The following is a 24748-nucleotide window of genomic DNA, read 5'->3' on the forward strand; positions in this document are numbered from 1 at the left end:
TAAAGTATGAAATTCTATGTGGTGCACCATTCTACAAAAGATGGGAAATCATGGTCACAATTTACTCTGTTTCTAAAGGGTGCCCACAAAGTGAGTTGAAAGTTGCCTATAGTTCATGCAAACTGAGTGCTATGGATGATAGAGGACAACTTAATATTCTAAAACAACCCTACCTCTAAAGCTTTCTTGATGTGAATAACATATTTTCAGCCTTCTGCTTCAAGCTTGCTTTCCAGTTTGACAAATTATGGCATCAGCAATAGATGGTCAATTTCAGCCATTCTAACATAGTCCCCTCCAATGTATAGTGCAGAGTTTTCCTTGGGGCACAGAGGAGAAAAATTTTCCTCCAAAGTTTCACTCTTGTAACTAGAATCTCATTTTTTCTGATTCATGAAAGTGAGTTTCAAGTGCCACAACCAAAGTGTTTTCTGAATTCTCTCCCTGATGAAAAACAGAATTCAGATGACATATATATTTGATTCATAGTCTAAACTGATGTGCCCCCAAACTGAAAGAAATTTGAAAGTTAACATTATATATTTAACTATTAATATTAAAAATCAAATCTTTTTCACAGTATCCCAAACTATTTCCATTGCTTTCTGAACAATAGTATTAATCAATAGAGACCCTAAAACTGGCCTAAAGTAAACTACATCTTAAGTGAGCTTTTTTACCTATCAGTACCACTCACTTTGGGAATAATTAAGATTGCAAAAAATAGGGGGAGCACATTATTTTCTCTAATTCAATTCAGCAAGAACTGTTAATACTATAGTAATCTGATTTTTGTTACAATAGCAACCACAAATGGTATCATAAGGGCTAACATTTTTTAAATGCTCACTACAATATCGAGCAAGTATTAACTCATTGAGTCTTGAAAACAACCAGCAGATAGTGTCATCATCCCCAACTTACAGATGAGAAAGACAAAGAGAGTTTCCTTTTTTTTTTTTTTTTTTTTTTTTTTTTGATCAAGAAAGAGACAAGTTTCTTGTCCAAGTGGTAGAGCTGGGATTTTAATCCAGCCCAAGCTCTACTTACCTGCACCATATCTCAAAAAATTTTCCCCAAATAGTTATTTTCTAAGCTTCCCATAGATGCACTTTGAAAATTCAACAATGAGAGTAATTGGATCTGACGGACATTCCAGATATTTTTGTTTTTTGTAAGGGGACAGCTATGGAGTATGTGATTATGGTCTCTATACTCCTAGAGCCAGTCTTTGGAATCTAGTCAAGGAGATTATCAAAATGAGTCCAGTCCATTTTCCCAGATGTATTGTGCCAGCATCCTTAAGAAATAGGGATTTCCACAGAAGGCTATTCTTGAATGACTAGACATCTACAACCCCACTGGACACATGGAGGGATCCCTCCCCTCACCCCAATAATAATTTCTCAACTCCAGTTTGGGTTTCACTATGACAGCCAAAAGGTCCACTGTCAAAACATGCAGCAATAATTTTCCCTTCCCTCTTAGTCCTCTAGAGTCTCCAAAGAACGTGTACCTCATCCCAATAGGCCTCATCCTCCCATGAACTTGAGTGGGGGCCCTGCTAGACCATTGGAGAACTCCTAGAGGGATGGAAATTAACACCTAAGGGAAACCTTAGAGATCTTTTAGTCCAGCACCTTTATTTATAAGGAAATGGAAGTCCAGAGAAATTAACAGCCAGGCAATTCCTTGGTAGCAGTACTGGGACCAAACCTGATTCTTCTGACTCACGGTGACCTTTGCCCTGCAACAAGCCACCACTTTAAGACCTTCATGTTGGCCCAAAGATATACCTTAGTTAATTTGTGAAAAAGTGAAATTAATAAATTCTGCCTCAGGTCACCCAAAGAGGCAATACAATAGTTTTAATGCAATATATATAGATATAGATATAGATATAGATATTTTTTTTTCTATTTTCAATTTCCACCTACTCAAAACAAGTGGCCCCCTGGCTAAAAATTATCAGAAGCTACATGTTATGCAAAAATTTTTCATTAGAATTGGCTACGATAACATAGAATTTGTTTCAATTATACTATTAAAATCACCTTCAATGTGCCTAATTTACTCCTGGGAATTAAACATTTGTTAGTAATATTGATTAAATATTTATTTGAGCCAGGATCTTAGAGTAACAAGAGTAAATGGAGAGTAACTGCCTAATATTGTTTTCTTACTTAGCCTTGCAATTATAAGACAAAATCAAATTTTTAAAAAATAAGATGAGATATTAAATTAAAAATTCCTGGGGACCAAATATTGGAACATGCATGCACAAACAGTAACATGCTGTAGGAGTCTGGGGGGAGGGAGGACACAAATTTTAGTGCCTTTTTTTCAGGACATTTTTCCTTCCAAGGGAAAAACAGCACATAAAATTTTGTCCCATCAGAGATATGTGTAGATTAGATTGGGATTTCCAATGGGATCACTGCTGGTGGTTCTGAGTTTTGAGTGTTCAGGAAAGTTAGGCATCCCACATAATGGAACTTTTGGGGGCGGCAGGGGGGTGGAATGTCTAATTACATTCCCAGGCAAATACAAGGGCTACCTTCTCCCCTTCCCCCCAAGAAACCATCTGAAGTACACAATACAGAAGAAAGTTACACTCCAGGTACGGATCAGATTGTGACTGAGCTGTCTACCTCGATAATTCCATACAGTCAGGTAGTTAATGATTCAAAAGTAGAATGCCCTATGTTAACTTTTTATATATTTTATACATTCCTTAACATGGAACCTCAGAATCCTAGGGGGAAAAATTATAAAACACTAGGAAAAGAGTATGCTAAAAATAGGCATAAACAAATATTTAATAGAATATGGGATACAGTTTAATTTATGAAGCTAATTTTCAAAACTCACTTTTAAATTGATTTAGTATAAATGCCGGTCTTTACTTAAATTTCTTGGCAGAGCTTATTAACCAAACAATCATATTGCTTAATTTCATCAAGTCACTAAATACCTAACATCAAATTTACAAACAGCAGCCCCACTATGACCTGTATTTGCCTCTCCTATAAGAAAAATATGGAGAGAACCATTTCAACAAACTAAAATATTCTTAATTTGAAGCTAATAATGTGAAGGAATATATTTTCTATATAAACCCACAATTTTTTTCCAAGTAATTTCTAGAAATCATATTCATTCACTCAAAATGCAAATTTATAGTTTTTCAGAGGTAATGAGCACTGTTTAAGTAGCCTTGTTCTGTTAATTCAGCATCTACCCAGCACCAAAATGCTCAGGTGAAAAGCAACATTAGTTGCCTACTTTGCCTATACATGTTACTAAGTATCTATATATTTAGTAACAGTTGGGTACAAATGTGGAAAATATTACACTTTTTTCATTCTGCAGTTTTGACAGAGTAATATCAATATTAAGATTTCATCTGCATTTGTGTACACACACACACACAGTAGATCAGCTTTTCTAACAAATATTAAAATACCAAAGTTATAGCGAAAGTACCATGTCTTACAAGAATGTTACTTGCTATAATCTAATTATGGAGGAAACAATCTGATAATACCTGTTTACAGTGGCCTGGCCACTTGATATCAATTATTCAATTATTAGATATTTACTGAGGCCTCCTGCAAGGCTTTGCCCTTCCTCAAAGAGATCCAATCTAATTACAGAGACGAGAAATAGACCTATGAAATTTAAATTAACAATATTAAAACTCATGCCTTATCCCCATATCAATGAGAAATCAGGAGCACAGACAGTAACATGCTATAGGAGTTTGGAGGTGAGAGCACTTTTCGTGGACTTGGGTAGTCCCAAAGGACCACACAGAAGGTGTAGTTTTGAGCTGATCTGAATGGGTGGTAGATTGGAGTCCTAAAATGCCTGCTTTAATAGTTATGCACCTTAGCAAAAATAATTTTAAAGCATCCAATCCTAAACCTAGGTGTTCTGCTTTTCCAGAGTCTTTTTTTTTTAAATATGTATATACTGGTGAATCTAAGAAAGAAAGAACATCAGTTCTCAAGGTAACAATGCTTATAATTACCTCTGGATTGGAGCCAAAAACTCTAGAAACATAGGTTGAAGTAAAAAAAAAAAAAAAATCATGAAGACATATACACATCCATACATACAAACCTTAGCTATACTAAGAAGCCAGAAATCACCAGTATTCCCTTTCTTTCTCTGAGAAATGGCGTAAATAAAAATAGGAAATAAATCCACTTCTTTGCAGAGATAATGGCTCACACTTAAAACATACCCCAAAGAATCTCTCATGAAAGACTAATGCAACGAGTTCATATCTGTAAATATAAATTGCAGAGAATGGAATCCTCCAGTGAGAAATTATTTCTTTCATGTTATCTTCTAGTTTCAGGCACCAGCTTTATATAACAGTTTGAAATGCCGAAGTCCCTATTTGGTTATTTGTAAGAACACTCTAGTTTATTGCAAAAGTAAATGTATATAGCTTTGTTAGCGAAGGGGCTATCTATTTAATGTCCATTCAATGTTTTGGGAATCATCAATTGCTTGCTCTTGTTTGGTGCGGGAGTCATGTTTTGTTAAGTGCATCACAGCCAAGTTAAAGAGCAGATGTGTGGTTTGTGTCTTTGTCCATATAAGTTTCTGTTTAGACCAAATGACATTATAGCTGAAAATAACATACCCTGATTTTTCCTGATGCATGCAGATCTTCCAAAGTTTAATAGGATATGGCCGAATATTTCTTCCCTTGAGGTTTCTAACCCAAAACAAGGTAGGAGCATGTAAAATTCCTAGCAATATAAAACCCCACATGTTTAGGGGGAAAATCCCATATACTGTTTTTCAGCACTGGATAACAGCATTATTGTGAATGCCATGTCTTTGAAAGAATCCTGATTCAAATATTATTTCTAATATGAAGAGTGCCCTGGAAATATTAGAGTGAAAGATATAGGGGGAAATTAAATGGCATAGAAGTTACAAGCACTTCATCAAATTTAGGTTGAATGTCTCTCCCAAGAGAAGCCTAGAGTTTTGCTGCCATCACAGTTTAGAATATAAATAATAAGCCTTAAAAACTTCTGAGTGCTGCAGGTGTCCTTCCAATGTCTCCCTTTTGCTCCTCTTAACGAAACTGACTAGTATGTCAGTTGTGTTGAAGGTCGGGGGAAAAATACATAAAGGCAGTATTGCAACCCCTAACAGACTTGTTTTCTTTTACTGTTTCTCCATATTGACTGGCAGAAATTTGAATCTCTCTCTTTCTCTCTGTATCTCTCTCTCTCTCTCTCTCTCTCTCTCTCTTTCTCTTCCACATCACAGTATATTTTCTCTGTTGGGCCTTCCCCTTTTAATCCTTTACAAATTACCAATTATTTCTAGCAGCATTAAGAACAACCTGCTCTCTGTCTGTCTTTAGAGCAGTAATTATTTTCTGACTTGTAACCTCAAAAATAAGTAAATAAATAAAAGAGAGAGACTGACAGCAGTGTGATTACACAGGAAGAAATAGAACTTTTAAAAACTGGGCAATGAAATTCATAAGAGGCAGTGCAATGTTAAATTCACATTAACATCTAGCCTATAGATATATATAGACATGTATAAATAGGAGTTTATTTTAATAGAAAATTGTATTCTTTTGCCTTCTTTCTTCTCAAAAAAAAAGGCACATTTTTGGCTTCCACCTTCTTTCATTACATACAGGATGTTCCTTTTAAACTCTAATGAATACAGATGGAGGAGGAAATGAGCGAAAGGAGGAACCAGGAAATAGCTGCTAAGCAAACAAAATATATTAGCAATTTGTTGGGGAGTCAAATTGGAAGGGCTGCATTTTCAGTCCTTGATCAGGGTGATGAAATCGAGACTGTCCTAGATACATATATTAGTAGCAAATAGAATTATCTTAATCATCTGCTCCAAATGAATTTTTTCAACTTTCTGCATACATATGTGGAAGAAGAAATAGAGCTCAAGCTCACCCCTATTAGTATAATTCTGTGAGGATTTGGGGGAGGTTTAGTGGCTTTATTCCTTGGAAAGTTCAATGAGAGCATCTTCAGTGAAATGTCACTCAGTATTTCCCATTGAATTTCAGAGTTCAACAAATTATACAAGACAGGATCTAAGATTTAACACTTCTCCACAGTGAGTTTTGAGATGAACAAGATTATGCATTGTTCAAAACCTGAAACACACCTGCTTAATTATTTTGCTGTGTTTTCTGTCAGTGTCACTGCACAGAAAACTTTCAGAAATACCTTCAGCTAATACCAGGTGCAGTTTTTTTAGAATGTGGGTAATGAGTTCAAATGAATTTATTTGAGAAGCAGCGCACGGGATAAAGTGCTTAAACTTGAAATTTTAGCTCAAGGTGCACTTTCTAACAGAGGCCAGTTCTGTGCAGCCATGATTTATCTTGTCAAGATCTGCAAAGAACGTCAGGCTCTACCTGCTTTTGCTGTTTTCGCAAGCAACTCGTCATGAATAATTGGAAAAGAAATGGCAGACAGCGTTACAGAGCAATCTCTGCCATTAACAAACTGATATGACCACAAAGGTAATAAATATTGAGAAGGAGACTACATTTTTCAAAGGTAGACAGATTCAAGGTGACTCTGAGACTAAGGTCCATATGGTTGGCCACTGAGATTATGTTCCGTGAGGTCTAATCAGTTCAACAAAAATAATCTAACTGGCTGAGGCACAGACGAGCTTTTGGTTACACAGAGAAAATGACAGTGAATTGAGGCAATGATTGCTAATTATCTCAGCACAACTACTATTTTAAGAGAGGGTCAATAGGGGATCCTAATATCCATATTGTTACCAGAATAATCCTTGCATAACTGGACTCTTAAATGGTAATTCTCTTTGCCTCTGAAAATAAAGCTTCTAAACTTTATTACTGACAATGTAAAACCATTTTCAGCCAAATACAAGACTTCCTTTGGGACTGAAACCATCTCCCAGAAACAACAGATACAAGTAGTCTCTTCATTTAGGGCTACCTTTTCAAGTGGGTTGATGATAAGTTATTACAGTTTGAACGTTTCACTATTGTTTCTAATGTGCTGTTCATTCTTTTAAACCTATCCAGTTGCTCCCAAATTAGCTTTGTCAACAGTTTCTTCTGTTCAAGTTGCAAACCACAAGAGAGGTAGGAATTCTTGGATTCATACAGTGATTTCATGGTGTTATGTGTTGTGAAACATTGCACTGTATGAATCTGGAATATCTGTGAAGTGTACCCATCAGCTTATCGGTGAGGCATGTTGACTGATACCAATCAATGCATCAAATAGTACTGAGAATGTCATCTGTAAGAGACAAAAAACTTCACTCAGAAATTTCACTGCTGCAAATTAAAATTGCTGCAACATTTGTTTTCTGAAAGATTAACACGTGAATAAACATTCAAACAGCTTAGGATCCTGTTTAGAACATGAATGTTGGAGTATTAACATTGTTGCTCATTGGCATTGAAAATAAGGAAACCCACTTACAGTGAGTTTCAAGGATGCTTTTCATGAGAACAGAATGGCAGATTCCATGTTTTGTGCCCATTTGACTTTTGGACAAACGAAATAGCTTATATTTTCTATTTCCATTGTCTGAAATGAAATTGAATGAATACCAGTGAAGATCTACACTGGGTTTAGCATTGATTATGACCTGAAAATAATAATTACATTACTTACTTTAAATGCAAGCAAGCAGTATCTCATCTGTGACTCATGAATAGTCCATTCCAGCTAGCATCTGTCATTCACAGAATGAAGATTTTTCAGGAAACATAAAGACTTCTGTTTTTATTTTACCATTTTCCTTTAAATGTCTTCTGTGACAGGTGTGTCTTGTTTTCCACCCTTGACTGTTGGGCTTATGTCATGTTTTTGGTTTGTGGGGTTTTTTTTTTTTTGGTTCTTTGTTTTTTCATGAAACACCTCTTATAAAGAAATATATTTATTAACAAAATCAAAATTCAGTTTGACCCACTTGATGAAAATTACCGTAATAGCTTATTTATTCCTTATTGAATAGAGTCAGATCATTTTCCAGATTTTAATTAATGTTGAGTTGGTCCTTCTGTGACGTATAGAGAAAAAGATGAAACTGGTCCAAAGATGGGAAAAGGGAAATGGATGGTATTCAAACCATGTCTTAAACTTTCCTCACAATGTGCTTTTTACATATCAAACATTAATGGTGCCCTTTTGAGGGGAATACAAATGTATATGAATTTGGGGAAACTAAGTTCTTTGGAACAGACCGGCTACAGCGTCATAGAGTATCAAGCCTATCTGGGCAAGTGTGCCCATCTTAAGGCCACAGGGGGAAGATCTTTCTTTATCTCCAAAATGCAAATCCACACAAAGAAACCAAGGAAGTGGAGGAAACAGAGAAGCATTAGGGACTTTCATAGATTTCATTTCTCTTATGTCCCGTCAAGTACACTGGAAATACAAGGGGCCTCTTGATCTGGAATTTCACCCTGCATCATTGAATCTCCAGTTTCCTGGGGTCATAGCACTAATGAGGTTCAAACACATCTCCAGAGGCAGGAAGAAGTCACCTAATGACTTATCATTTAAAAAAATCCATATCGTCATCAAATGATGTATGTAGCTTCAAAAGCTACATAAGGTTGCAAAATAGGGGAGGGATGGGGTAAGGACCAGCAAAATGCTACAGCCACTTCACTGCCACCCCTGGAGGAGGCCCCTCAGAGGCATGGTGACTCTATTAATGTAGTGAGAGGAAAATACTTTTTGAGAGTTCTCATTCCTTTACTTTCTATCTAAACTCTTTTCCCCAAATCTGTTTTGTTTCTTTTTTAATGAATTTTCATCAGCTTTCCTAATTTGGCCAAAAAGAAAAATGACCTGTGCCATATTCAGAGGACTTGATCTTATATTTACATAGGCCATGTAACATATGATGCAAGGCAACATGGCGAACAGTAAGAAAGAAGACACCCAGGGGAAGTTTAACCCCTCCTATTCTAACGTTCTTTTTCTTCCATTCTCTTTCTCTCCAACCTCTTGCTTCTGGCAACTCCTCCTTGCCCAGCCCTTCTCCAGCCAGTGTCAGTCAGAAAGAACCTTTACTTAAGAGGGTTGGGTCGTTCCTGATCTAGACCAACCACTCCTTCTAAAATACTCCTTCTAAAGTATCCCTAGCTTTAATTGGTCTTAACTAGCCAATTGCCAAGTATTGTAATATCTTATCATAACTGTTTCATATGAGCTCATCTATTCATATGGGGGATTTTACCCCCCAGGGGACTTTTGGTTGTCACAACTCGGGGGTTGCTACTGCATCCAGTAGGTAGAGGCCAGGGATGCTTCTAAATAGCCTACAACATATAGGAAAACAAAGAATTATTTGGCCCAACGTGGAAATAGTGCCAAGGCTGAGAAACCACCCTAGACTCTGCAGGACTGGCTCATGTTGTTCCCTGGCATGAGGTGATTCTCAGGAAATATGTACTGCCAGCGGTTCCTTGTACACCATGGCCATGTGTTCTAGATGACCCCACTAGCTCATCTACACAGCAGCAATGAAAAATCATCTACAGTGTAATCTGAGATTGAAAAACTACATAAAACCATAGAAGTTTTTACAAGTCTCCTCTTTTTCTTCCCAAAATGATCTGCATAGACGGGTAGACAACCCTCAGCTAAAATAATCAGTAACTCAGTTACACATTGTTGGTGTGGCTGTTGTTTTTCTAAACTCTTGGGTATATGGGATGTAGCCAGACTCTGATGGAATTCAAATGGGGGAGGCATGAATTTAAGCATAACTTTCCTCTTGTGTCTGACTGTGTTTTGCAAAAAAGGGCACCTTTAGAATCATCACATATTCACAGATACGTTCATTTGACAATGTTCATTGAGTGCCTAGCATGTGACAGATGTTTTGAGTTCTCTGGTTACATCTGTAAACATAACACAGTCCACACTCGTGTATTTATACTCAGAGTATGGGGGAAAAATTATTTTAAATATACTTTCCAGATACTATAAATTCTACAAAAAAATAAGTAGGATTAGGAAATTGAGGATTAGTATGTTTAGGCATTGCTGTTATTTCCAATAGAGTGGTCACAAAATTTTCTTTGAGCAGAAACCTAAGCACAAAGTGAGGAAGCAAGTCACAGGGATGTCTAGGGGAAGAGGACTCTACACAGAGGTAACAGCAAGAGCAAATGCCCCAGGGAAGTCCCTGGCATGTTTGCAGAGCAACATGGAAGCTTTGTACAAGAGCAAGGAGGAAAGTGATTGCAGTGAGCCACCAGGGAGGCCAGGGGCCAGATCAATTGGGAATGAATGCATATAAGTTCTGTGTTTTATTCTGAATGGCATGGAAAGCCATTAGGATTATAAACAAAGGGGTGTCATGACTGAATTTAAGTTTTGAAAGAGTCACTCTGACTGCTGTGTGGAGAGGAGGTATCACTAGCATGGAAGCCAAGAGAGCAGTTTGGGGACAATCGCAATAATCCAAGTGCCTTTAACTCAAGGTGACAGAGTAAGAGGTGGTGAGATTAGAGTGTATTTTAAAAGCATAGCCAAGAATATCTGCTGATTGACTGGTTGTCAGGGATGAGGAAAAAAGACATGTCAAGAACAACATCAGGAATTTTGAGCTAAGCAATTGGAGGAATGGAGTTGCCATTTACTGAGATAGGGTGGGCTGCCTGGGTGAGTAGCAGGTTTGGGAAGGTTGACCTAAGAGCTCTGTTATGAACATGTTGAAGTTGAGATATCTAGTAAATGTCCAGGTGGAGACTAAGAATGCAGATGAGTATGTCAGTCTGGAGGAAGTCTCACTAACTGGGGAGTTGATCTAGGCTGAAACAACTATTTTGGAAAGGTCAGCATCTACATGATGTGTAAAGTCCGGAGACTGGGTAAGGAGCCCTAGGCTCTAGGTTGAGCCTAAAGAGCAAAGAGTTCCAAGAGCTAAGCCCTGAGTACCTGTGAGGAGAAAGGACCAAGAGGAAAAGAGAGGGAAAAACAATCATGGGTGGAGAAGAAGAAGAAGCAAGAGAAAGTGGTGACCCAGAAGTCCCCTGTTTTAGGAAGGGTTTCCTGGCAGCCCTAAAGGTCCCTTTGAGACTTATGGTTATAAACTTAACATGAGACTTGTTTCAAAATAGTTGGAGAAAAACTCCAGCCACATTTAGCTGCTGGGGTGTAGGCATGGAGAGATGGAGAGGTGGATTTAAGCAGGATCAGGTTTTCCCAGGAGACTGATTGCGGTGGACACTCGGGGTCAAGGGAGATGAAAGTGTATGAAAGGAAGTCACTGTAAGGACAGACCATGGACTCCATACTTTGTAAGAAGGGAAAGGAGGACATGGCAGGTCAATGAGCTGAGAGATCAAGGAATTACTGAACTATTAGTATCATCCCTGCAGGGTCTTAATATGGTAATGTAACTCAGACTACATCGTTAATAATCATTCAAGGATTCTGTGCCTATGTGGAAAGACTAGTTCCTAAAGAGTGGTAGATTAACAGAATACTGAAAAATAATACAGCAGCCTATTAATTACATTTGAAATGCCTTGCATTTATACACTGCTCTCATGTTTTTCAAATCATTTTCAAAGATCTTTTTGTCATTTTACATTCTCAAATATATCGTGGCCAGAGAAGACAGCTTTATTGAAGTCTCAGAAGAATCTTAGAAGTCTTAAAAGAATCAAGTTGCTACCCTGTTTCCTAGATTAAAAGATATTTAAGTATCCACTTATCTTCTAAAATAAATTTATTAATATTGGGCATTTAGCTGGTATGGTTCTATATATAATTATACAACTTACATTATTTATCTTCTCCTACCAAAATTAATAAATCGGTCTTCAAACAAGACCCAGAAACAAATAATGTCATTGTGGAAATGTATACTACTCGTTGAATTCAGAGTAATAGTAGATGACAGTGTGACACTTGATGTGTCCATGGAGATTCATGGGCTGAGTCTTGAAAGTGTTGAACTTGGATATCTATAGATATGTTTTATTTCTTGGATAAAACTTTGTCAGATAGAGCTCAGCATGTACTCTTGCCATTGCGCAGATCTTACAGAACCCTTCAAATACCCACAAAGGAAATGATTTATGAAACTTCTCTAGCCTTATTCTCTACACTTTCCCCAACTTCATACCTTTGCAGGTTCTATTCCCTTTTCACCTGAAATGCTCATCCCCTCTCCCCCAAACTTCTTTTTTCTAACAAACCCTACCTGCCCTCATGGAAGACCCATTGTTAAGTCCAGTGTTAAGGTAGTTTTTGCTAATTCCCCTCAAGTTAAATGACCTTCTCCTTAGATCACTTTGTGTCACTGTTTGGCTTTCTTAGCACATGCTCTTTTGTTTTCTAGTTATTCTAACCATATGTTTGTCTTACCCACAAAACTAGTTTTTTGACAACAAGGGCTTCTTTGTAACTCCAGCTTTTTTCAAAGCTGGATAAATTATATTAGGTGCACCAAGGGCCAGCCTGGGATGGGGAATATGAGAAACAACCACCAAGGAACGTCTTCCAGGAGGGAGAGCCAGAGGACAGGGCTGTTGATGCCCATTCCTCAGCAGTTCCAGGCAGCTCTGAAGAAGTCCTTAGGAAGCAATTAGATTTGGAACTTGGGTCTCCTTCCTGAAACCGCTACTCTTGGGTGGCTCTAGGCCAGAAAGGTTTTCCCTGTTCCAAATCCTCAACCAAGAAAGGCTCTAGAGCCCTTTTAGGTTTCCTCGCAAGTCAGAATTGCCAGCATAAACAGGTGTAACTCAGGGAGATATAGTGTATTGGAGTGATATGTTTGTTTTCTAAGAAAATTTAATTTGGTGATCTGTAATTCTATTATTTTTGTTGTTATTGTTTTATTATTATTAATATGGCATGCCTTAACTACTGCATAGGCCTCCTTCCCACTCTGCTCTTCTCCCTCTGCTTCCTCCTGATCCCAGCCCCTAACATGCGCGCGGTGCGCGCGCGCGCACACACACACACACACACACACACACACACACACACACACGACAGAGCTAACCTCCCCTAAAGGAACCAGCTTGTCTTCAGGAGCCTCCCCTTCTTCTTGCTTCCCTTTTGAGTATCTAGAATCCCCAAGGTGCTGACCCTAATCTTGGTATCTTTCACTAGTCACTACATCCAGTGTCCTCCTCTGCTTTGATCCACATTTTATTTTATTCTGTCAGGACCTTGACCCTCTGCTATAGCAATCGGCTCTGCACTAAATAAATCCACACCATTCCGATGAGTTTCAGCATGTTTAAAAAAAAATCCAGTCTCTCTTCCTTAATCTTCGTTATTCATTTTGACAGTGCTTATTCATTGTTACTCTGCTCATCAAATGCGATACTTCCAAAGTTTATCTAAGCCAAAAGAGTAACTCAGTCCCTTGCATAATGCCTGGCACATGGTAGATCAACCCAATAAAATATGGAATGAATGAATGAATGAATGAATGGGTTCAAGTAGTGGCTGTCTTTGGCTTCCTAGTGAGGTAAAATAAAGGTCAGACATTAAAAAGAGGAGTATTTTTGGATAAACTAAATAAAGGTTTTGCAGTATCACCGTTGACCTTCCTCATTAATATCCAGCTACACCTGCCCCCATATTTTGAGAAGACAAATTAGCTTACTTACTTACTTACCTACTTACTTCTCCCGTCTTTTTTTTTTTTTTTTTTCTTTTTCTATCTGATTTGATGGTGATTGCTACCGGTAAAGGCTTTGTCTTTACCACTTTTTTGAAAAATGTTGAATTAGATGAACAACTTCTTGCTTTAGCTGAGATGCAACCAAGAGAAAATGTAATCACTCCCCACCCTTCCCCACCTGCTCTCCTTCTCTTTCCCCATCTCCTTGTCTAGTTCTTCTCACCATCAGGACCTCAGCCTCAGAGGCATCTCCAACATTCTGGGAAAACAAAGAATGGAAATCTGGGAGTACTGCATAATCACTAGCTGCCTAATCCTTCTTTTGTAGTGGACTCAGCTTGAAATTTGAATGAAAAGGAAATCTTCAGAGCACTTTTCCCATACAAATCATCTCTCTGTTTTTTGTATTTTCTCTCACACATAAACAAACATCATATTTAGCCTGATGAAAGGCTCACAAAGGCTGTCTTTCCTGTTAGCATTTGGAATAAAAATAGAGAATTGTTTAGTCCTCCAGATCCCTATTAAATTTGCCACAATTTCTGTGAAACACTGACCGAGCTACTGTCTTAACATAAATGATAATGACACTAAACAAAGGAGTCATGGGTGATGGCAGGCTCAGGCCCTAGATGCTCACATACTTCCCTCCCTTTTTCTAAGAGTGCAAATATGAAGAAAAAAATGGGGAAGTGATGTAAAGACAGTAAAGTTCTCACTGTGCAAAAATTAGACTTTTGCATCAATGGCGACCGAGCCTTCCCAAATTTTAAAAGGTGTACACCTGCAAATGCTTCTGTTCATATTGTATGCCAAGAATTAACACTCTTCGGTCATGTTCTGAATGTCCAACCTTTCTATCCTGCTTGAAACAGATGCTACTTCCATGCCAGTCACAACCACCTGTGGTCGCCATGTGTCATGTTGCATCACATAGATGTAATGCCATTCTGCCATCTTTTCTCCACTTCTCATTTTATCCAAGCATGTAGTGTGCTATTACTCTGCTACTGTATACACTCTGTATACATTTCTGTTCTTCCTTGCAAGACTGTGAATGCTTCGGCCACTCCAATCGATGCAGTTATATCGATCTGCTAAATACAGTCATTTGCGTGAGCTGTAAACACAACACTAGAGGGCAGCACTGTGAGTTATGCAGGCTGGGCTACTTCAGAAATGCTTCTGCACAGCTGGACGATGAGAATGTGTGCATAGGTCAGTTCCATTATAATTTCAGCTATTGTTCTGTGCCTTTCGAGCTATGGGGAGCTATTCAAGGTGAAGAGGCTGTTAACTTGAACCACGGCTGAGCCAGAATGAACTTTCTCAATGGAGAAAACATCCTTGTGGTAGACTTAAAATTCTCTTGTGCCGGTTGAATTGGGGAATATATTCTGAATCCTTATGTTTTTGTTGCTTTAAATATGATGATCTGGAAATCTTGTTTAGAAGATGAAGAATTTTCTATCAATTATTCTTTCTTCCTTTTTTTTGCATGAAATCTTAAAACCTGGTAATATCAAACTGATCTTAAAGGCTTATGTTGTACATTCAACTTTTAAAATGAAAACTCATTATATGGGACTTAATTATAGATATGAGAAATTAGGATAAACTCTTGCACATAACTGGTAATCAACAAACACTGATTGATTAACAATATTGCCAATTGGAATTGAAAATCATTAGCAACTGGTAATATAGAAGTTTGCCTGACTTTTCCATCCATAGCAAGGAAATTCCATTTATTTAATTTTCCTAGCCCCCCAAAGCAGAAGCAATTTCTCAGAACTATTATAGGCAATGAATTCTCATAGCTTCCAAGGTAAATAAGGAAAAACTGGGTCCACAGGATTCCCTTGAGCACTATCCCCTACCCACCATGACTACTGCTCAGGTCAACTGGAGAGAGAACCTGTTTTCACAGACAAAAAATTTCTCCCACCTTTTGCACAGTGGAACCAGTCTTTAAGAAAGGGAGCTGATGGAAAAATAAGAAACAATAAATGGAATTTCACTTCATAATTTACTTTGAAGAAATGCATATATTTGAAATGGTCAAGGTACATGTGTGTCTGTTACCATACCAGTAGGTAAATACATTGGCAACTAATTTTCAAAATAGAATTTTTCACATAAAGACTAATGTAAATTTTTTAAAAATGCAGAAAAATGACAGGTGGTTTTTTCATCAAAAAAGAAATCTAATCTGCAATTCAGAGATCATTGTCTTCTGATTAGGTCATCAAGATCATATGGCTACTTGCCCAGAATCCCATAAACTAGGCCTACAAGTTGTTGTGAATTCAGTTAGACCAAGTTTACACAATACAGTTAATGTCTACAGTATGTTCTATTTTTCCAAGTGCCTCCTTATTTATTATTTGTGAATTAGTGGAGAGATCACTGGACTTAGAGACCAGAGAGCTGGGTTCAAGTCCCATTTTGCTATTTAATAGCTGTATGTCTTAGGTAAGTCCTTTCAGAACTCCCAGTCAAACAAACTGGGATCATATGGAATGCCCAGGAAACACTTGGTAAACTGTGAACTGACTTGCAAATATGGTTTGTTTTTGTTTTTGTTTTGTTTTGTTTTGTTTTTACTTAATCCTCATTAACAAAACCAGGGGGGGTAAGTATTACACTGATAATTTCCTCTATTTTCTAGTTGAGAAAAGTAAGGTGAAATGAACCAAATTATACAGCTTTAGCAAAGAGTTAGCTTCCTGACTTCAGAGCTTGAACATCTTCTCCCAGCTACCCTGACATAATTAGCAAAACTAAACTTGTCAGACTTCTTACTTAAACAGTATGCTTTTTGGATGACAGTAGCAATTCCACCATGAGTTTGTGAACAGTAGTTCAGTGGCCTTTATAACAATCGGGGTTACAAAGATTTGAGGCTATTAATAACCCAAAAGACATGTAGCTGTCTGAATTTTGAATGCAGAGCTACACTTCACTGAATGTCATTTGTAAAGATATATAAATGTCATACAGTAAATACAGAAACAAGAAAAAAGGTAAAATAAATAGGTACGCAGGAATAAAAATCATTTTCATAAAATACCTAAGATTAACATGTTTTACAGTGTTAATTTCTGTATTTTAAACAAATCAGAGAAAAAGGCCTTAAAAGAAAAGATTTTATTCCATAAAATTTCTAATAGCAGGTAACTCAACAATATCCCAAAGTGTTTTACTCAGAGTATTCTTTCTTATAAGCTTTGGCCTTTTTCCAGTCCTAAAGTAATTTTATGAAGTATAAAATCTGCACTTACTATTTAATTTTAAGAGGTTTAGTCCTGTTGTAAATCTATTTCTGATTATCTACAGGCAGGAAGGCAGCCTGTTTGGCTTTTGTCTTTTGAATAACATCAACTAGTGATGAAATATGAAAAAGCTGAATATACATTTCTTCTCCTGCCGAAAAAAATCAAGAGCGTTTGTTATCTCCATTTCTAGACAGTTTGTTAGTTAAAATTATAAATCTTTGGGGAATTTTATTTTATTGAAGCAAACATGTTTCTATTCAGTATTTTATACTTTCCAAACCAAGTAAATTGGTAAACACAAAGATGAGAACTTTTAGGTACCATTAAAATTGGCTATAATATTCCCCCACATACCAAAATTCCTTAAATTGCTGCCTTTTTTCTAAGGCGTAAAATTGTTTGTAAAGAATGCATTGGAAAATGTAGCTAGCTGATATATGCTATAGTCTATCTTTTGTCTTTAGTCTATATATATGTACAATGAATCAATAACAATAAAAGCTATGTCCTATAAGAGCTATGGGTTCCACTTTTCCCACTTGAAGAGCTGCCTACACACCAGGCTAAGGCTGGAGTTTGCTCTCTGAGGGCCATTGGTAGCCTGTGGCTCCCTATTGCCAAGGTTTGCCCTAAGGGAAAGCATGAACTTATTCACTCTTTTCCACAGTTAAGCTCCCCGAAGGGCTTGAGCCAGGACTGAGAATTAAATTGAAGAGCATACATCACAAATAATTGAGTTTAATACCTTGTTGTATAGAAAGCACTAATGAAAATGAATGGATATTTACCCAATTCACTTTCACAGAATTAAGCACCAATCCCAGAAAATTTGAACTTCATCTAAGTCTTCTCTAAATTTAAGGGGGAAAAGAGGCATTTTGGCCATCTCTTCAACAAATGACAATGAAATCCACCACACTGGCTGTGAGGGAACAGGCCAAATCTTGACAAAATATAGACTGCATTGAAGTACATGTCGTAAACTATTTGCGTCATTTTATATTATGACAGATATAAAATGCAGGCTATTCCGTGTTGCCACAGTGGTTGCTGCTTATTGGTTACTGGTGAATTTCCCCATTTTCATACAAATTCCAAGCACAGCCATGTCTCCAAAGATGCATGTAATTACCCTGTATTACGCAGCAATTACATGAAGATGACACCCTTGCATGCTTCTGTTTCATATAAACTCAAGCATTAAGCAGGAAGTTAGAGGATATGTGGTTCGTGACCTTGGGTAATCACTGCTAATAATCTCTGGTAACAAGCTTGACATCAGAATGAAACACAGGGTTCAGCATTTGCTACTAAACGTATCTCAAATTATGAAGTATTGTCTTTTTATTCCCCTTGAAACCCAAGATCAGGTAGTCAGAGCTACCTTCTATAGACAGGATACTTCTAGTACCTATAAATCAATTGTACTGTAACTTTTTAATCAAACCTCCAAAATATTTCATGTTATTTTTTAGCCTAACAGTCCTGCATATTCTTCCTGGTTTAATGTAATAAAATACAATACTCCAAGGCCATCACCAATATCTACCATTGACCATGGTATTCTTTAAAAAACTAAGTTATTTGTACATAAGGTGGTAAATAGACCACACCTCTCCTTGTCACTTATTTTCCCTACTGTTTGTATAACATAACACTTATCACCCTTCCTGTGACAATCACTGGTTTAGGTGTCCCATGTTTAAAAAAAAATTTACTTTCTTTGCATCTAAATCCTTATATTAATATAATTGCTATGGGCTAAATGACTAGACTGGTGTGTGGATTCCTGTTGGCTAGATATAACTCTACTCCCTGGTTTGCAAAATGCTGGTGACTCACTGTCAACTTATGCACTTGAAATAGTAAGAAACATAAAATGTTGAATAAGTATAAGCACAGACTGATAGTATAAATATGTACACAAAACATTTTAAAGCCATACAAAATTACTATTTAAAAAAAACCTTTTTAAACAACTCCCATGTACACACATTAAAATAGAAAATGATGACTTAAAACTCTAGTTATTAAATACAAACCAAGCCAGGCAAGGAGGGAACATTTTAGCTTATTTAGTTTTATTTTTACCTGCATATGTCACTATCACTATTAGTCTTATCAATGCTTATATCACCATAATGCAGAACTCAAAAATTGACTAACATGAAATAAATCATAATCGTAAGGTCTCCCACATTTTCTGAAGACATTCTCTAGTTAATTCCTGTAGTAAAACCAGAACAAAATGTCCAGTCCTCTCTATAACGTTAAACCTTGAATCTCTGTTGCCAGTCTAAAACACTAAACTTGATGCTGTTAAGCTAAGCTCTCAGGGCTTCCATTGGTTGGTTGGTTGGTTGGTTGACTGGTATGATTTTACTTGCTTTTTAACCAGAAAACCTTTTAATAGGACCCTTTTAGTATAAAGGAAACTGAGAGACAGAGAGACATAATGACTTGTCCAAGATTATACAGTGGGGTAACAAGGAAAGAAACTTTGGCCCCCAAGTCCCCAAAGCTGCAAACTAGCAGTTATTACCTTTCAAACTAATGGAAACCTAAGGAATCCCCACTTCAGGTTCAGCCTTTCAGCTAAACAGAGTTTCAGAAGCAAAAGTATCCTGTATAAGAGTATGTGAGTAATCCAGAAAACACTCTATTTACTCTTCATTGGACAAAGTTGTTTTGTCCTGCCAGGAGACATTATGATGAAATATATGTTTCAAATTATGCCTGTGTTGAAATTTACTTGGGATTACAAAATTTATTTTTCTTTCATGATTGTTAATCTAAGCTGCATAAAAACCGTACTAACATGCCTAGCAGATAGAGTATCTAAAAGCTCATACCAAACAGTATATATATAAATAAGTTAAAGTGCTTTCCCATATCATAAAGTAAAAATGCCTTTGAGTGAACAAAGTGCATTCATATTGCACTTTAAAAATGTTCAGCAGTTCTCAAATATTGAGTGTAACAGATAAGGCCATTTGAATAATTTAAAACAGATTTTACACTGATGGCATATTGATTTATCCTTGATATACAAACTTCTCATGGTGTTCATTAAACCATCTAAAAATGCCCTAACAAATGGAATCTCTATTATGATCTGTTAGCCATGAAGAGCATAATGTCTTATTTCCCGGGAAGTTTTCAGTTAATTTCCTCCCATATCATAAAAACAGCATCACAGAAGGCTGAGGAAATAAATAAAGGGATCTGAGATAGCTGTATTTGCCAAAGCATTTCATTAGCGGACATCTTTCTTTAAGTAAGCGATGCATTTAAGTGACGCTCCTGTGTTGATAACCTATAAGCCATGCAGACTTGTCTCCAGCCTGTGTGTTGTCTTGTTTCTACAGAGTGTTATTGTAACCCTTTGGGCTCAGTCCATGATCGTTGTAATGGCTCAGGATTTTGTGAGTGTAAGACGGGAACGACAGGGCCTAAGTGTGATGAGTGTCTGCCGGGAAATTCCTGGCACTACGGCTGTCAACGTAAGTAACTCTGGGAGCTGCCCTCTGCCTGCTGCAGCATGGCTGATCTGCTTGTCCAGGCCGGTGTGTGCAGCTTCTCAGAGCAGAAAAAGACCCAAGCCACTGACAAGCTTTAAAAGCTACTTAAAGCCCCAGCCTATGTATAGGATAGAGAGCAATCCATCAGCTGTCCAGCCAGCTTCTTTGAAGCCCATCTTCTTCTCCTCTGAATGCAGGAGCAACTTATATTGAAATATTGTACTCAGATCCATGTACCTGGCCAGACCATAAATTAAGTGGCACAATAGGGACCCAGCGTGGAAATCCTTACCGCAAAATGAAGGGTGATGTGGATGTGGTTAATATATTTCTTGAACTGAAAGCTACCTCAAAGCTCCAGAGTTCATAAATTAAATGATATCTACATAACTTATTACCACCCCTGCTCTCACACCCATCACTGAATCTTAACCAGAAACCTAAGGGTAATAAATCTAAGGGATATTTAAATGCCAGGGTAAAATAATGGAAAAAATCAATATTGATTTTAAGCCTCTGAGGTTAGGCACCATGCAGTGAGACTTAGACAGATGCCATTTGGTTCAGCCTCATTTCTCTGAGGATTATCAGACCTTCTTAAAAGCTTGTCAGGCAGGTGGCATGTCGGTGTATTCGGGGAACAGAAATTTAAAAATCTGAGCAGAAGCTTCCTTCTGTCATTCATAACCTTTTCTGCTTTTTCATTATGCACTAACTTGTGAGTCTATCCATACACATTTAGCTTATTAATATTGAAGAGCCACCAGGCAAATCCTCTAGAGCAGTGCAGTCCAATAGAAAATTGTGCAAGCCACATATGGAATTTTAAATGTTTTGTTACACACATTGAAAAAGAAACTGAGTTTAACGTCTTATTTTATTTAACCCAAATATCCCAAATAGTATCATTCAACATAAAATCAACATCAAAACTATTAAAGATACGTTTTTTCCATACTGTATTTGAAATCAAGTGTGTGTTTTATTCTTACAGAACATCTCAATTAGGACTGACCATATTGCAAGGCCTAATAGCCACATGTGTCTACCATATTGGACAGCACAGCTCTAGACATTTTTTGTTTGTTTGTTTTTCTGCCTTTTTGGGATTGTTTTGTTTTGTTTTGTTTTTGTTTTTGCTTACGTTTCACTTGAAAACAATGTCAGCATGCAGGAACTGTCTAAAGCTAAGTCCAGGGCCTTACAGAATATTTCACCAGCCACTTGTCGAATTTATACTTATCTGTAAGCTACCCTTCTACGTAATGTAAAGCCAAAGTGAAATTAACTGCCATCCTATTGTCATGGGCGGCAGAAAACTGTGGTGATAGTTTGAGAAATTTGCCATTGAGTATGCCAAGGTTAATATGGGATCAAGGAGCTGGAGGTGAGCATCTCCAGCCATGCTGGAGAGGAGCATTAGAAGACAAATAGTCAGAAGTCATGCAACACAACTGCACGTCTGCATAAGGCCATGGTTAAAAATCCTACATGCTATAGATTCCTAGAAGGCACCTTAGGGGTATGGATGACTTGGTGGATCCCAAGGACCATATGAGGAGCCAGGACTCAGCAGACAGTCATTGGTCCTGGAACATCTGGATGTGGAGGCCCAGAGAATGCCAGCAGCCAAAAGGAGAGAAGGAGGGACAGACAAAGGAAGGACCCAAAATAGGTCCAAGACTCAAGGCATAAGGCATAAGACTTTACAGTTAAGACACACTTCTCTAAAAGAAAGATCCATGTAAATTTCCTGATGCAACAGGACCTGAGGAATGGGTTCCTGTAGTATAATCAGAGAAAGACATTAGAGAGGAAAAGTAATCTAGCCTTAGGGGAAATATATCCCAAAAAGGTCCTAACTTGATTTTTCTGTATTAATTATTGGAGTATTATAAACCAATATAATGTCATCAAATTTTCCCTTCTGGAATTGGAAGACTGTATTACACATGGCCCTACCACATAAAGGCTGTGCAATATAGAAAACTCTGTACCTCAGCTCCAGCATCTCACATCCTTGGTATGTATGGATAAATGAGATTATGGAAGCAAATGCTTTATCCTCTTGAGTATTTCTTGAGTACCTTCCATGAATTAGGCATTGAGGTAACAGTAGAGGCTACAAGGATGAAGAAAGATAGCTGCTGTGGACATATGGGCATGGAGTTCACAATCTGAGGTAAGAGGCTAACCTGCAACCCAATGATTATGAAAGAAGATGATCAGAACTAAGAAAGACCTATAGGCGTGCTTTTAGTGAAGCCCGGGTGGGAATTGTAAGGCTTCCCAAAGAAGTGACATTTGATTCAGTACTGAAGGATTAGTAGGAGCTTTACAGGAGGGGATTTCTTGAGTAAAAGTGAATGAGCTAACCCACTATGTTCCAGAAATACCAAATAGTTTTGATGTGATGGGGGATGAGGTGTGTGTGTGTGTGTGTGTGTGTGTGTGTGTGTTTGTGTGAGTGCACACGCATGCATGTGTGTATGTGTTGGGAGGGAGGGAAGATGTTGAAAAGGCAACCAGAGACCAGATCATATGGCTTCATGAACAGTAAGCTGAGGAATTTCTTCTCACTGGGGAGGAGACAGACACGGAATCCATCATACAGTTTTAAGCAGAGGAATGAAGTTGTCAGATTTTGTTTTAGAAAGATTATTCTGGCTGCTCTGTAAAGGAAGGACTGGAACAGGATGAGATGGGATTTGTTATATAAATTTAACATATTTCAAATACACCTTTGAGTATGCAATAGCTTTTTCTCACTCTGAAATATATTTTCCTTCCCTCAGACCCACCCACATAGGGCTGATATTCTACATAAAAATATAGAAGTTCTGCTGTCAGTTGATAAATGGCTATGGCATGAGGATCCTTAAGTGCCTTCCCCAGGATCTCTCAGACCACCCCCAAGATCCAGCAACTACTAGGGTAATACCTGTCATAGTAAGGTGCCTCCAGCACCAGTATTATATAAAAGATATCATTCTAATTAGTTGGCGATTATAGGTTGACAAATATTTTTCATATCACTCTGTGTCTGCACACACATGAATGTACTAAAAATAAGTCCCTCAAGTCAATTCTCTCTTTCTCTCTTCCCTCCACCCTCCTCCCCACCCTACCCCCCACACTTCTACTGAGATGAACCCATCCTTGAGTTAGCCACATTATCAGTGGTAGTAATTAACCTGACAACAAGAAACCAATGCCAAGAAGAAAGCAGTGGTAAATAGGGCTGGCAGTGGTGCTGGTAGCCACGAGCAGGGAGGAAGCAGACACACTTAGGCTCTGGGTTTGAATTTCACCTCCACCTCCTACTACCTGCAAGACTTAGAGGAAATCACTTGGACTCTCTAAGCACAGTTTTTCATCTTAAAATGGGGGTATACTAGGACCTAACACATATGATAATTGTGAAAATTCAAGGAAAGTAATGAATGTGGACTTTATGGTACATAGTAAGCACTCGATTATTATTATTTAATTCCAAGCACATGTTGATGTGTGAAAATGCTAGGCAAGAATCTGTGTTTAAAAGTTATTGTACAGTGATAGTGCAGAACATCAGCAAGCTGGGCCACTATTGAAATTCCAAACTGTGGACTTAGGAAGTTCTAAAAAGCCCTTTATGATAAGCAAGGCTGATTTAAGAGATTGAAGCAAAGCTGACCCCAAAAACAATGCTATGGCTTCAGCAGGCAAAATGAAGAACTCTAGGTTCATAAGTGAACCTTCTGCCTCAGGGGGCCACCGATTGTGTGCTCCATAAATGTAAGCTGCTCTCTCTGACATAAAAGGTGAAACACTTGAAAACCATTGGAATGAATGGTCTTTAGACAGCATGGAGCACACCCAACCTAGGAGAGAAAGGAGAAAGAAAAAGATTTCAAGGACACCAAGCAGAATCTAAATTAGTGTTGAGGTTACTAATAGAAGAATGAGATGTTGAGGAGAAGGAGGGTTTTTTTTATGTGCCCCTCTGAAGTTAGTGAAGAGGGATGAACCACATCCCAGAGAATAAAGTTAAATCATCCAAAAGGAAACCACGTTCCATGCTTCACATAAAACACGGAGGGTTAACATGTATTGGGAAGTAATGAAACACTTGTTCTAAGGAGATGGACATAGAGGAGGTTGGGGGTATTTTGGTTTGGAAAATTTAATGGAAATAGCCACACATAGAACCAATGAGACTGAAGAGAAGGTGTGTCATTTCCCTGGAGGACATATAAGACACATTAGAATATCATGCAGTGTATATTAAGCTACCAA

General features: G+C 37.7%; 1 protein-coding gene across 2 annotated transcripts in view; it reads left to right on the forward strand.

Annotated features, from left to right (window-relative positions):
- The window catches only part of NTNG1 (netrin G1), a 344789-nt gene that overhangs the window by 279514 nt on the left and 40527 nt on the right, over positions 1-24748 (forward strand). The window contains exons 6-7 of one of the 2 annotated variants that reach the window (XM_042998069.1): positions 4682-4747; positions 20318-20452. The exons of the other annotated variant lie outside the window; for it this stretch is intronic. Of the exons in view, the coding sequence (XP_042854003.1) occupies positions 4682-4747; positions 20318-20452 (201 nt within the window). The remainder of the gene's footprint in view (positions 1-4681; positions 4748-20317; positions 20453-24748) is intronic. 2 annotated transcript variants of the gene reach the window in all.

Source organism: Panthera tigris, chromosome C1 (genome assembly GCF_018350195.1).
Source record: "Panthera tigris isolate Pti1 chromosome C1, P.tigris_Pti1_mat1.1, whole genome shotgun sequence".
Classification (NCBI taxonomy): domain Eukaryota; kingdom Metazoa; phylum Chordata; class Mammalia; order Carnivora; family Felidae; genus Panthera; species Panthera tigris.